General features: G+C 42.8%; 1 protein-coding gene across 5 annotated transcripts in view; it reads left to right on the top strand.

The window, feature by feature from the left end:
• Positions 1 to 14284, top strand: part of nbeal2 (neurobeachin-like 2) — a 53182-nt gene that overhangs the window by 16840 nt on the left and 22058 nt on the right. For 4 of the 5 annotated variants that reach the window (XR_007140090.1, XM_027149604.2, XM_027149603.2 and 1 more), the window contains exons 7-27: positions 349 to 434; positions 528 to 834; positions 1894 to 2000; positions 2853 to 2939; positions 4912 to 4995; positions 5466 to 5564; positions 5770 to 6404; positions 6631 to 6763; positions 6865 to 6984; positions 7225 to 7561; positions 7883 to 7965; positions 8599 to 8691; positions 8830 to 9001; positions 9369 to 9502; positions 10332 to 10491; positions 10685 to 10787; positions 10952 to 11105; positions 11877 to 12023; positions 12115 to 12274; positions 12485 to 12573; positions 13516 to 14193. Coding sequence is in view for 4 of the 5 variants with exons in the window: in XM_027149604.2 (XP_027005405.2) it covers positions 349 to 434; positions 528 to 834; positions 1894 to 2000; positions 2853 to 2939; positions 4912 to 4995; positions 5466 to 5564; positions 5770 to 6404; positions 6631 to 6763; positions 6865 to 6984; positions 7225 to 7561; positions 7883 to 7965; positions 8599 to 8691; positions 8830 to 9001; positions 9369 to 9502; positions 10332 to 10491; positions 10685 to 10787; positions 10952 to 11105; positions 11877 to 12023; positions 12115 to 12274; positions 12485 to 12573; positions 13516 to 14193 (3968 nt within the window). In the remaining variant the exon portion in view is untranslated. The remainder of the gene's footprint in view (positions 1 to 348; positions 435 to 527; positions 835 to 1893; positions 2001 to 2852; positions 2940 to 4911; positions 4996 to 5465; positions 5565 to 5769; positions 6405 to 6630; positions 6764 to 6864; positions 6985 to 7224; positions 7562 to 7882; positions 7966 to 8598; positions 8692 to 8829; positions 9002 to 9368; positions 9503 to 10331; positions 10492 to 10684; positions 10788 to 10951; positions 11106 to 11876; positions 12024 to 12114; positions 12275 to 12484; positions 12574 to 13515; positions 14194 to 14284) is intronic. The other variant, XM_027149605.2, reaches the window with a different exon arrangement.

The following is a 14284-nucleotide window of genomic DNA, read 5'->3' as shown; positions in this document are numbered from 1 at the left end:
ATGAACACATGCAGAACCTGAGTACACGTATTATGTAAAGTAATTTAAAAGGAGAATCCCGAATTTTTCCAGTCCGAGTAGCTTTCTGCAAAATAATATCTCGACAGGTTTGAAAAAAGTTGCTGTAAAATCAAACACTGTCTACAATATTGTGTACAAACAAACAAGCATAGTCTACAAATAAACTCCATGTAAGCCTGAAGGGACCGATATGAACAAACATTACCTCCTACAGCCGCAGAAGCACTTTTGCATGTCTGACGTTTCTCTAGAAATTTTGTATACCCTGCTTTTACTTTTACTATCCTTGAGTGTTGTATGCACATTTGGTCCTGGCTTTGCGTGCAGACTGCCTACAGGAGAGCGAGCGAATTCCTGATCTTCTGCTGCTCAGACTGGTGCATTTACATGGTGCCATCACCAGCGGCTGCAAAGTAAGCCTCAGTATAAACACCTGCTGTACCAGACTGCTTGATGTTGCCCGAACATTTCACTGACAGTGTGTGTGTGTGTGTGTGTGTGTGTAGAAGAACGGCCTGCTCTCCATCACACCCCATGCTGTGGAGGATCTCATGAATGTGCTGCGCTCCTGGTGCCTCCGTCCTGCCCAAGATGGGCGTAAAGACCCACAAGTGTTGCGCCTGACGCTGCGCTGCCTGACCGCTATGATCCACCTGCTGCACTGCAGCAGCCCGGCTGAAAGGCAGGTGGAGATTAAGACCGTTCTCAGCAGCTATTTCCAGCTGCTCAACTGGAACAGACCACCAGTGAGTGAGCAGGAAGACGGCCTCGCCTGGGAAGAGAGCATCATCACCCTGCAAACGCACATGCTCAGTAAGCGAAGCATCTCATGTCCGAGCTTATCGAGCGATGATGTATTACAGCAGCACTGCAGGGCTTTTTCAGTGTCTGATTACCGTATCGGACTAGCATTATGTTCATTTCACTGTAGTATCTGACTGTCCAAAGTCCTCAAATCAGGACAAAAGCACACATAACTAGCAATACTTTAGACTTCTTTAGAATTCAAGACTGACTTGAATTTATAATGACAATTCAGCTGTTTACTTTTTCTATTCAGGGCTGCTCCTCCCTGCAGACTCACTTCCGTACTGCCTTAACTTAAAAAAAAACAAAACAAACAAAAACCAGATGAAAATTCACTGATCCCCGTTTCTTGTAATTTAGGGTCAGTTTCTGTAGAGAAATAGAGAAGTGAATTTAAACAGATGTTCCTTTGTCCGCCTTTCCATCTGATCACTTCTCCAATGACACTTCACACTGTTTCCTCTTTATTACTGTACGCTGTAGTGTAAACACACATCATAGTAAAGATCTCCTGTAATTTGTAAAACCAGGTTTGAGTGCAAAAATCTCTGATGGTGATGGTGTTTGTGGTCCCTTTTTTGTACATGTGAACAGTCTTACAGCATGATGCTGCCACCACCATGCTTCACCATTGGTATGGTGTTTTTGGGGGGAATAAGCTTGTTAGATTTAGTTCTTTTTGTCACAATACCCCGTAAGCCCCGTAATTTTCTTTTAGTCTTTAAATCTTTTCTGTTTGTTTTTCAGTTGAATTCTGTTGGTTGCTATACCTCATTAATGGTGGAAAAAAAAGACCGGACTTTTTAAATTCACTGTAAAACACAGACAACTAAAAAGCAACACTGAAAGATTTCTGTCTCACGCTAGCATCAGGGCAGGATTTGTGTTTCGGAGATACGGCTTGGAAGCGAACCCTGAAGAAAAAGGCTGTATTTGGTTACAGTTTGAGTTTCAAAACAGAGCGCTTTAGCAAACGTGCACCAAAACTGTGCACTTGAGTTTTAATACTAGTTCATATTAGTGCATGGCTGTGAAGGTTCTTTCTAACCGTGCGTTCTCGTGTAGACGCCATCCCGGAGATCCTGCAGTGTCCCGACCGACCCGTGCTGCAGGCCATTTTTCTGAACAATAACTGCTTCGAGCACATACTCCGGCTCATCCAGAACAGCAAGGTCAGTGTACGCACTACAACGTGCTCACAATGTGCTCGAAAAAAATTATCGTGCTGTGGGCAAAACTCAGGGATCACATGTTCAGGGCCAGGCTAGAAATACACACCTGTGAAATATTAAATATTGTCTTCACCCAGTTGCTAATACTTTAGGTAGCATTTTTACTGCTGTCTCTCTGTCTGTCTGTCTGTCTGTCTGTCTGTCTACACTTGAGTGCCACTAAGACAAAAATGCAAATTTTATACCAAGAGCTTTAGGTGAGATTTCATTTAAGATCATGAAGAAAGAGTTAATAGGAAAGACAATCTAAAGGCTATGCCTCCCATCCTCACTTTCTTAACATGTTATAAATGTCCTCATTATAACCCTCGTGCTCACATTGTGTTTTTTAACTAACTCTAAGCTCTTTCGTATCCTCTGAACTGATTTTTGGATCATTTCCACCTTTGCACCGAGTCATATTTAATTGTCGGTCAACAAACACAAACACAGCATCAATTTAACTTACACAATATATACAGACAGATTAAATGTATAATAGGGTTGCGCATTAGAAGAAAAACAGACAGGGAGAAAGGGATCGAGAGAGAAGGTTGTAATTTCTGTTAAGGATTTCGACAGTATGGTTTTGAAACTTGGATAGTCATGTGGTAATGTTCTAAACCCAGGATTAGGAGGAGTTGCTTTTTTTTTATCTGTTATGTGCATCTCTGTCGCGATTTATTTTTTTAAATCAGTGGCTACTGCTGAAGATGTTTCTGACGTCTGTGTTTATTATGTGTTTTTCATATTTGTGTGTGTGTCTCTCTGTGTGTGTGTGTGTGTGTGTGTGCTTGTGTGCGCACACTGCAGCTCTATCAAAGCAGCAGGGGTAATACAGAGTATGAGGCACAGTGTGACCTCACCATGCGTTTGCTCACAGAAGCTAAAGTGGAGCAGGTACTTTCCCCTGAGTTCCCGTCCACAGGAAACTCACCCTCCTTATTACACACACACTCACACACACACCCAAGCATACAGTTGACTCACACTTTTTTCCTTATCAACAAATATCTTTGTGCATGCGGTCCTGTTGCACACTCAAACCTGCAAACATGCACACAGGAAAAACAAGAAATGGAGTCTTGTTTTTTCGCCTTTGTTTATCTATGAAGGGAGAGTTTACTGTTGCCGATCGTTTGTGCTAGGGTGCATGGGTTTACTTTTGGTGTGAACGTGCTTGTGTACGTGTTAACTAGATATATCGGTGTGTATAGTTGCCTGCAATGAGTTATGGGTTTGTTGCATGTGCTTTCTTTTGTAATTTAGTTTGTGTGTAGAGATGGGGTGTGATGTGTTTGGTGATGGCTGATTGGTGGTGGAAATACAAAAATGTTTACTCTGTGTGAGTGCTTGTTTGCATGAGTGGGGGTGGGCACATACATTTATTTGGGGAAGTGGTGGCTCAAGTGGTTAATGCTCTGGTTTGTGAATCAGGGTTCAAGCCCCAGCACTGCCATACTGCCACTGTTGGGCCCTTGAGCAAGGCCCTTAACCTTCACTGCTCCAAGGTCACTGTATCATGTCTGACCCCAACCTCCAAGGTTGGAATATGTGAAGAAAGAATCTCACTGTGCTGTAATGTATGTGTGACAAGTTAAAGGCTGCTATTTAGCTCTAAATAGGGAACAATGTATGATGCTTTTGACTCTGTGCCTCATTTATCAAACTGGATATTAAAAAGAGCATGTGTACAAGGGCTCCAGTTCGTTACGGACATTTTTAGATCCCACGTGAACCTTAACTGAACGGCTTCGAATCGTAAATGAAGGCAAGGCAGGTTTATTTATCTAACACGTATTATAATCAGAGACAAAGCAAAGTTCTTCACAAAGCTAAACACAGAACGAATGATAAGGAAGAAATAAAGAAACAAAATTAGTCACTAACTTTTTACTTACTCAGGATAAAAAGTCATTGAGATTAAATCTCTTTTACAAGCTCGACCAACCGGACAAGACGGATGTATATAGGTAAAATAATGAACAGATCTAGAATATTGCATGCTCTAAAAGTATCGAGTCCTAAGGGTCAAAGGCTTGGGTAATAATAGAATAGAAGATACCTTTATTTTGTCACATATATTACAATGAAAATCTTTTGGAAGTTGGGCTCAGACATAATACAGCGAAAAAGAGGGTTAAGGGCCTTGTTCAAGTGGCAGCATGGCAGTGCTGGGGCTCGAACCCCAATCCCCCAATCAACAACTCAGAGCGTTAATCGCTTGAGCCACCACTCTCACAGGAAGTGTGTAAATAATACAAACAAGTCGTCTGTACAACAGGAGGAAGATTATCCCAACTGCTACAGCTGCATTACTGGAGGTAGTCTTTCACCTTTCAGGAGTCATTTTATTGTTTTATTGTTTTCAGCCCTCTTTCTGCTTTGCCTTTTTTGGTGTTTGTGTTCATCGCTAAATGTAAGCTATGAATGTATTTCAAGAAAATTGTGTTGAGTAAATTGGCAGCAATTTTTAGTTCCGATTGGCCTGCGAAAATTTTAATACTGCTGATAGTCTGAGAAATGGGGCCCATGGTGAAAACCAGAAATTCTTTTAGCCAAATAGCAGAAATCCCCTGTGTTTATATGTACACTGGATTTCCAAATGATCAGATGCACATACACGCCATTTTATGATGACTTTGTTCCTCCGTTGCCATGCATTTCATATGAATATCGCATAAGTGTATCCGTCAGCGGAAAGATTACACCACAGGACCGTCTCTGAGTGGTGACATGACCTGGTAGTGACATGGTGAGGTGTATGAGTGTAACAGTCACTTCAGACTTGCTGGGCTACAATCAGTAATTCATCGTAATCAGGAAGGTATATGTAATAAACTGGGAGCTCGGCTCATGTGTGTGTTTGTAGGTCTGGGAAAAAGGTTCTGACTGCATTACAGTACATGCCATTGGAGTCCTTACTGCCATCATGAGCAACTCGCCATCTGCCAAGGTATGTGTGCTGTTAGTCTTCCCCATGCACAGACACACACACACACACACACACACACACATCAGTGACTTTATCCATACATCAGATCCCCCGTTCTTTTCTGCCTTTGAAGTTTTGTAACTCTTGTAGTCATTTAGCTCTCTGACCTTTTTCATCATTACTAAAGTGCTGATATTTGAAAGGCTTTGGTAAACAAACAGAGGAGAAATAGCTGTAGATTATCTTACGCACATTGTTTAAATGAACGATATGAAACCAAAGTACGGCGCCAGGATTTTCTTAATGGTTTAATATCGTTTCATTTCTGCCAGCAGTTTTATGTTTATGCTCGTGTAAAGTGAAATTAAAGTATACAGTGAACTACACAGACGTGAGTTTTGGTGCTTTTGTAAAATCACAGTGTTCTTGTATTTTGTGTTATGAAGTTCTATTTAGGTTATGAGAGGGTTTTTGTCTGCTTTCCTCCGCAGGAGGTCTTTAAGGAGCGCATAGGATATTCACAGCTCTTTGATGTTTTAAAAAGTCAAGGGCAGCCGACCAAACGGCTCCTCCAGGAGCTCATGAGCATGGTACTTGAACTCATTCACTTGTTCAGCTGAAATTTTGAATGTGACCTTGATATGATTATGAACCGAATATATCTCATATGTCTACTTTTGTTTACACCTTTTAAATGTTTTTTTTTTCGTTTCTCTACTCATGCTGTCTCTTTCACACTCTCTCTTTCCTTCTCACATGCTCTCTATCCTGTCATATCTCCTTGCACGTCTGCAGGCATTAGAAGGCGAGCACTGCCAGGCTGTCCCGTTGGGAATCAGTAACGAGCAGCCCCTGCTCCTGCTTCTGCAGTGGCTTCCTGAGCTAGGCTCTCGCTCTCTGCAGCTGCTGGTGTGTGAATGGCTGTTGGCCGTGTGCGGCGGTTCTTTGGCGTGCCGCTCGGTGGCCGTGGAAGCCGGTTTGGTGGACGCCGTTCTGGATGTGCTGAAACAGGGATCGGAGCGGCTTGAGTATCAATGCGCAGACGCTCTACTAGGCCTGGTGAAGGAGCTTGGCTCACTCTCACTGCGCCCTCATCACCTGAAGAGCCTCTTGAGCCTCTTGTGCACAAAGCCAGGTTCAACACCTCATCCTTACTGCACTCGCACCATACGGGCACTTGCTGCAATGGCTGCCCACACCCACACGGGCAGCAGCGCTCTTCAGTACTTTGACCTCACGCCACCCATGGCTGGTATCATGGTGCCCACTATAAACCGCTGGCCGGGTAACAGCTTCGCCTTTCATGCCTGGCTGTGCCTCAACAACAACTTCCCTCCTCCAGTGCAGCAACACCACTCTGAATCGCATGCCACCATCCCTGAAAGTACGCTCCGCATGACCAAGGGCCCTCGCCGCAAACAGCTCTACAGGTGGATTTGTTTTTATGCCCAAATACATTACATGTGTTATTATAGTGCATTTCTATAACACAGTGAATTGTAACATATCAATGTTCATGATTACTAATCTAAATAAAAGACTATCTGTATCCTTGTTGAGTACCTGTGGCACAGGAATTTATGATGAAAATGTCTTGTCTGTATATGCAAAGTGAGTCATAAAATACTTACTACAATGTTGAATTGATTCCCCTAGCTTCTTCACGGCAAGTGGAACAGGGTTCGAGGCTTTCTTCACCATGGAGGGAGTGCTGGTGGTGGCTGTGTGCACCAAGAAGGAGTACATGGCTGTTTCACTGCCAGAAATGCCCCTCAACGATGGTGCCTGGGTGAGTGCAGTCTATGTACCACACACCCACGCAAATATGCATGGCTAGTGCATGTAAGGTGTAAAATGTATAAAAGAATTCTGTCTTTTTTTTTTCTGCAGCACTCTTTAGCAATAGTGCACATTTCAGGTCGAAGGCCTTTCGGACAGAACCTTGTCACGATCTATGTGGACGGGAACTTGTGTAAGACAGCACAGCTGCGCTTCCCGACACTCAGTGAGGTAAGGAGGACAAAATAAGGTGCAGAATCCAAAAAACACTGACTTAGGATGGCCTCAATCATTTGTTTTAGACATGTAATTTACTAGGACTAACATTCTGTACTTACACTATATATATATATATATATATATATATATATATATATATATATATATATATATATATATATATATATATATATAAAATGAACTGTCTTATGTTGCAATATTTAAATCTAAATGACCATCTCCACCTTCCAGCCTTTTACATCCTGTTGTATTGGTTCAGCGGGTCACCGCACCACCACTACCACCACCTCGCCAACTCTGACTCCCCCGGTACACTCGTCTGAGCTGGCGTTCTCTATGTCTGCCGGTCCTCCGGCTCTCACCCGCTCTCAGTCTTTCCCAGCCTCGTTTGCTTCAGGAGGGGGAGGACGCTGGAGTTCGGTCAGAGATGTCCCTGTCTACACCATTCCTGCAGGACTCCAGGACACAGAGTGGGGCTCACCCTCATCACTGGATGGCCTGCTGGGCACCGCCTTCATATGTCACGAAGCTCTGCAGCCTGCACAGACACGCACACTCTATATGGCTGGTGAGTGTCTCACACACACACACACACACACACACACACACATACATCCACATATGTGAACAATAGCAATATAATACAGAGCATACCGTACATGTTTCAAGCAAGACTTGTAAAGAAATGACGTGACACACCCACATATACGCATATACACATATGACATTCTCACACACAAGCAACACTGTTTGCTAAACAAAATTAGACTGAAAATGAATAAATAATCACACCACCACAGCATGTTAGCAATTAAATGTAAACCGTATGAATGTCAAAATGGTGCATCGCTTCTGTTTATGATACTCTGCTCTGATTTTCTGACTGCAGGTCCCAATAGTGTGCCCTTGTTTAAAGCGGATGGAGAAATCTCAGAGCTCTGCAGTAAACTGCTGCTGTACTATACACCTCAGGTAGGAACAGCCTCATCTCTTCGTTACTGACCTCGTTACTAACAAATTGAGATTGTGACACAGTGTATTCACGGTTTGTGCACGCATACATCACCTGTTATTATTTTGTATCTGAAGTTCACCAACCATTCGCACTGTGACGTGGTCTAGTGCATCTATGTTTTATTTCTCTTATTAACAATTAACAATAATTGCACATTTCTATTCATTTAAATATGCTGTTTAGAAACACATTGTTATATTCGATATATAAGACATGTTATATCCTGTAATTCTCTCACCAGGCTTGTTTTTGTTTCTCTTGAAGTCAATAAGACACAAAAGCACAGCTTGTCATGTTACTTAAAAAAGAACGTGCAAATTCCCCTGTCCTGAGAACTTACTGAATGTCACAAGGCTTCGACATCAGAGAGTCTTCAACACGTCTTCAACGTCTTTTTAAAGAAGCCATTTGTATGATTAGTCGGGAAATGAGCTGTTTGTATAAAAACTGATAACATGTGCACTTTAAGTCTTGTGCTGCGTAGAGAATGTTAATCATCATGTGACCAGTCAAATAAATAATATTCTGCAGCACTCTGAAAATTGAAGCATTTTTAAAGTGTGTTCTGTTTTGTGTTTTGTGTCTTGCAGGCCTTCAAAAGCCAGATCTGTCTGGATCTATCTCCCAACCATATGTATGACGGCAGACTAACCGGACACAGGGTCGTCAACTGGGACGTCAAGGTTCAAACGCTTTACTGTTCACATGGCATTCAGGAGTCTGCATAGAGATTTGTCAGCTTAAAGCAAAACACCGGACAAGAGGGAGTACATCATGTATTTTAGCATTTTCTAACCCTGCCGCTGGTTGTGTTTGTGTAGGATGTGCTGAACTGTGTGGGTGGAATGAGCGCACTGTTGCCCCTGCTTGAGCAGGTCTGTGTGCTGGAGCAGGGTGAGGCTGCTGGGCAGGAGACCTCTGACCTACTGGGACCAGATCTGACCTCTTCCAGGGGTCCGGCAGGCATGCTGCTCCCTCTGGGAAAATCCTGTGGTTAGTTATAGTGCACAATTAAAGTGGATCTGGATTTAAAGAGAAAAGGAAATAAAAAAAATTAGAATAGTTAAGACAGTGTTGAGCTTCTTCAGGAGCGCATTTGGCTAAGCGTCAGCGTCTTTAGAAACACTTAAATCGTTTGATGGACACACTGAAGAATCACTAAACAGTGTTCAAATCTCTAACAGTTCATTTACACAGTGAGCCACGATGACAAATAGACTATCTTTGCACATTCAGTAGCACTTTCTCAACGCATGGTATTCATCCCTGTGATTTTTTTATGAGCTTCCCATGTAAATGATATACAATTCCTGCTCTGGTCTAACCATAGATCTTTTCTTTCTCTCCTTCACTCCTTCAGAGAGCCGTTTGGAAAGGAACAGCGTTGCCGCATTCCTCCTCATGGTTAGAAACATGCTGCGCAATCACCCAGTCAATCAAGAGGGTCTTCTCCAGTGCCATGGTCCACCTATTATAGGAGCCCTGCTAAGCAAGGTAGCAAACGCTCCCATACAATACCTCAGCAAATATTATCCCTGCACATAAAGGCTTTTTCTCCTCAGTGTATAACATGCACGGTTATTTATACTACAGCACTGTTGAATTCTCGATTCTGATCCCGAATAGTAAGTGTTCATTAATTTTCTGTAACAGCATGGCTTCAACAGCTGACAGTGGTGTTGCCTGGAATATACATTATTGTTTTTAAAGTAGCATTTACAGAGATTCGTATAGCAGACGCTGCATATGTCATTTTAACCTAGTAATTGGCTGAAGCTTTGTGCAAGGTGATAACAGGCAGTAACAAGTTTGTCCTCTGTCTTAGACAGAGGACAAGCACACATCTGTTTGACATTCGACATTTTGACATCATTTGGCAGAAGCCCTTAACCAGAGCGATTTACATTATCTAATTTTTGTACAACTGAGCAATTGATGGTTAAGGGCCTTGCTCAGGGGCTCAACAGTGGCAGCTTAGTGGACCTGGGATCGAACTCACAACCTTCCGATTGGTAGCCCAACACCTTAACCACTAGGCTACCACATGCCCCATGTTTGGAGAACAAGGTACAGTATTTCTAGGACTGCACACGTCACTATGTGTGCATCTGTATGCACACCCTGTGACAGATGTTGTGGATCAGGTGGTACTGAGAAGAGGCCTGTGGCTTTAAATACGACTCATGTTCATTGATGTCTAAAAAGCTTGCTTCAGCCAACACGTCACTATGCCACAACAAACAGGTTTCATATTCTGCCAGACATTCTCACACATTACTGTTGACTTTGTTTCTGTCTCACTTTCACTGTCTCTCTGTGTCAGGTACCCAGCACGATGATGGATATGAGTGTGTTGACGGCATGCCAGCTGCTGCTGGAGCAGGTCTCCAGAGAGGGCAACACCGCTCTGCTGTCTCAGCTCTACCAGCACCTCCTGTTTGATTTCCGCATCTGGGGCCACTGTCACTTTGCAGTCTGCCTCGGTAAATGCCGGGCCGGTTCCACTAATGACTGTGTTCTGGGAAAGTCTGATCAGAACACAATACACAAAAAAAGCTCCTAAATAGTCATATTGATAGTTTTGTATAGTTTTACGTCAATTAGTTTTGATCTGCGGGTAAAACCTCAAAAGAGCTGATGTAGTTAAAGTGTGTGTGTGTGTGTGTGTGTGTCTAGGTCACGTGCAGTATTTGTCCTCTATCTTGAAGGAGGGCAAACAGAGAACACGCAGGAAGTATGGGGTTCAGTACATCCTGGACTCCATTCGCTCACACTACAGGTAATATCAGCAAATACAATAAAGCACTGCTATAAAAGATAGACTGTAAAAGAGGACTGACAAAGTGTGTGTGTGTGTGTGTGTGTGTGTGTGTGTGTGTGTGTGTGTGTGTGTGTGTGTGTGTGTGTGTGTGTGTGTGTGTGTGTGTGTGTGTGTGTGTGTAGTGTGGAGAAGGATGGCAGTGCTCTGTCAGATGAGAGGAAGACAGTACAGACATCACTTTTTGAGCTACTGAAAGATTTCCTGCTGAAGTCTTCCACTACAAAGGAATTGCACAGTATTCTGGCCTACACTGTAGTAGTGCAGGACCAGCAGCAGGTAACACACTGACTCTGACTCTGACTCGGTCACTGTTTTCGCACTGCTCTCTTCTATTTTATTTAAGTCCATTCTATATTGTGCTGTTTTACTCTGTTCTTTTCCATTTGATTTAATTCGGTTTCATTTTCTGTTGTCCTGACCTATTCAATTCTATGCTAAGTATATGGTATAGCTAAGAATATATTCTATATAGAGCAAATATATTCTATATAGAGCAAACTACACTCATTCGTATACGATCACATTCAGATTCTATTTTGTTCGACCGCATTGTATCCTCTTGTGTTCGGTTCTGTTCGAATCTACTGCATTCTGTAATCTGTTATATTCTGTACATTTTACACATTTCTGTTTTATTCCAACCTAGTCTATTCTATTCTATTGTTTTTTTTGTGTTAACAGATATATATATGTATATATATATATATATATATATATATATATATATATATATATATATATAGTGTAAACATATATATATATATGTATATAAATTTTGCATAGATGCATAGACAGAGTTTATTTATTTATAACATTTATATAACACTTTCCTGTCTCTCTCTCTCTGTCTTCCTCACAGTCTTAACCACTTCCGTTTTCTTGTTAGCCACAAAAAATTGTTTGTTTAATTATAAACATGCTTGCTCTCTATCTCTCTCCTTCTCTCTCTCCTTCTCTCTCTCCTTCTCTCTCTCTCTCTCTCTCTCTCTCTCTCTCTCTCTCTCTCTCTCTCTCTCTCTCTCTCTCTCTCTCTCTGGTGGTGTACAGGCGATCATGCTGTTGGATGTTTTGTACACTGTGCTAAGGAGCAGTCCTCAGGCTCTGTCTGTGCTGCCGGACTGGGGGGTGGAGCAGCTCTACTGTCTGCTGCTGAAGCCCAGCTTTAATGATGATGCACGTGAACGAGTGTTCAGGGTGAGCACATCCATCGCTTTTCCTTTTTGTTTATTTGTATACAGTGTATGTATATTCAAACTGCATACTGATTCTCCATGCTGCTCTGAAGATCATGTACAAAGTACTGAAGAGCGAGCGAGTCCCAGAGCGCAACAAACAGCGTGTCAAGCTGCGAGAACCCACATATCTGGGACTGATCTGCTTCTTGGAGGACGTCCCAGTCACAATGACAATCATCCGCTGCCTGTACGAGCAGGTGCTGGCTACAGGTAAACAGCTGGTTAGAAGTAGGACAACGAAAGGTACAACATGGTTATAAACTTCTGGTTCAAATGTAGGTCTCTGTGTGTGTGTGTGTGTGTGTGTGTGTGTGTGTGTGTGTGTGTGTGTGTGTGTGTGTGTGTGTGTGTGTGTGTGTGTGTGTGTGTGTGTGTGTGTGTGTGTGTGTGTGTGTGTGCGTGCGTGCGTGCGTGCTGCAGATCCCTCACCCAGCTTCAGAGACCTTTTGGCAGTTGTGTACCTGTCTCATCGAGCTGATCTCTCTGTCCGACTGGATATATGTCGCAAGGTAAGTGGCTACAAAGAAGAAATAAAAAAGACACGAAACTTGCAGAGGTTTCAGTCCAAAGGGCCAATTGGAATCTTATTTGTGGTTATGGATTACGAGAAATGACAAAGTCTTTGATTGGTTGTTTTATCTGAACATTTTAAAGGAATACCACTTCATGTTGTCAACATTATCATCCCTTATCTGTAGTATCTGGGTAATTACCATGGATCCTGTAGTTTGGCATGTTTCTCTGTTCTGAAAAAAGAATGTTTAGACAAAACAAGCCCTGGTCAGGAAACTGAACATAGAGGTATCGCCTCCCAGCGATGGTGCAAGTACTCCAGTCTGTTTTGTATCGAGATCATGTGATTTGCCTTTGTTTTTGTTCTAGTCCTCTGTCGTCCTTAGTCCGGTCATTGGTATGTTTCCCAATTGTGTCCAGGTATTCACTTTCAAGCTTGTAATCAGTTTGGCCTATTAGACCTGGTTGTTTCTATCTGCTGTTCAAAGTATTATCATTCATTTCCCCTTGAGCTTTGTAGTTCTGTGTTCCTGTTTGCCAGGTTTTCACCCTTGCTCATTTTTAGTATTTTTTTGCCAATGGATTTTCCGTGTTTAAAGTATTCTGCTTGTTCTACTACAATATGTGATTTTATGAAAGTTTATTCTATTATTCTCCAACAATTGCCCACATGGCTTAGTTTCTATTAAACCTTTCCCAGTCGTTTTCAAATTTCCAAACGTTTTTCAGTCACAGCACAGAGAAATTGAGCCAAAGCATCAGAATTCATGTCCATGGTCATTTTTAAATACACAAATGCATTAAATAGAGATTTGTTTCTAAAGTGCTGTAGAATTCTTTAAAAAAATGAATGATGTATGAATATAGTTTAGGTTTAGAGATATTGGTGATAACAGTATAACCTGATGTTTTTCCCCACCACCTGTAACCACTTGCAGCTTTTCTACTTGATCTACTCCAACGAGGACTACGTTAAACAGCTGGCCCGGCAGCCTGGCTGGCAGGACATTCTCACTAAACTCTATGTCAAAGAGTCCTATGAGTCTCGTACTACCAGTGTTTCCAGCCCTCACCCCTCCCTGGAGCCTATAACGCCCAGGCCCCTTCTCCGAAGGGATGACAGTGTGGACGGCCCTCGCTCTGACATCTTCATCCCTTACAGCTCCCAGCGTGAGGAGGCAGAAGAATACGAGGACGATGAAGATGGAGAACCATCACGGGATGCTTTTATGGGATTGTCTCTATCTCCACCTGATGGAGGTCAACCGAAAGGCTTCAGTGACTCGATGAACTTCAAGTCTTTCGACTCAGTGGAACAGGGAAGCCGCTCGTCATCGCTGTCCAACACAGTGGAGGTGCCATCCACACAGCTGCTGGAGGAAGTGGATGAGGGGCTCTATCAGCCTATGTCACCCTTAGGTACCTCTCCTGATCTGGAGCTGGGAGGGCAGAGAGGACCTCAGACTCCAGACACTCCGTCTTCTATAGAATATAATAAGCCCTTTCTTGGGCTCAGAGCACGCAAGAGTTCCAGCTTGTCTAATGTGCTGGATGACACCATCTACTCCACTGAGCCTCCAACCGCTGACACCATCTCCAACAACTCCAACCCACAGGTACCAACAGCCATAAGTGATATAAACATGTTTGTTTCTCGTATGTTATTAAGCTGCCACATTTGACCTTAATCATTTTTCAGACAACAGA

The sequence above is a fragment of the Tachysurus fulvidraco genome, chromosome 3, assembly GCF_022655615.1.
Source record: "Tachysurus fulvidraco isolate hzauxx_2018 chromosome 3, HZAU_PFXX_2.0, whole genome shotgun sequence".
Lineage (NCBI taxonomy): Eukaryota > Metazoa > Chordata > Actinopteri > Siluriformes > Bagridae > Tachysurus > Tachysurus fulvidraco.
The sequence above is the reverse complement of the archived record's forward strand: the minus strand, read 5'-3'. Positions and strand labels throughout refer to the sequence as shown.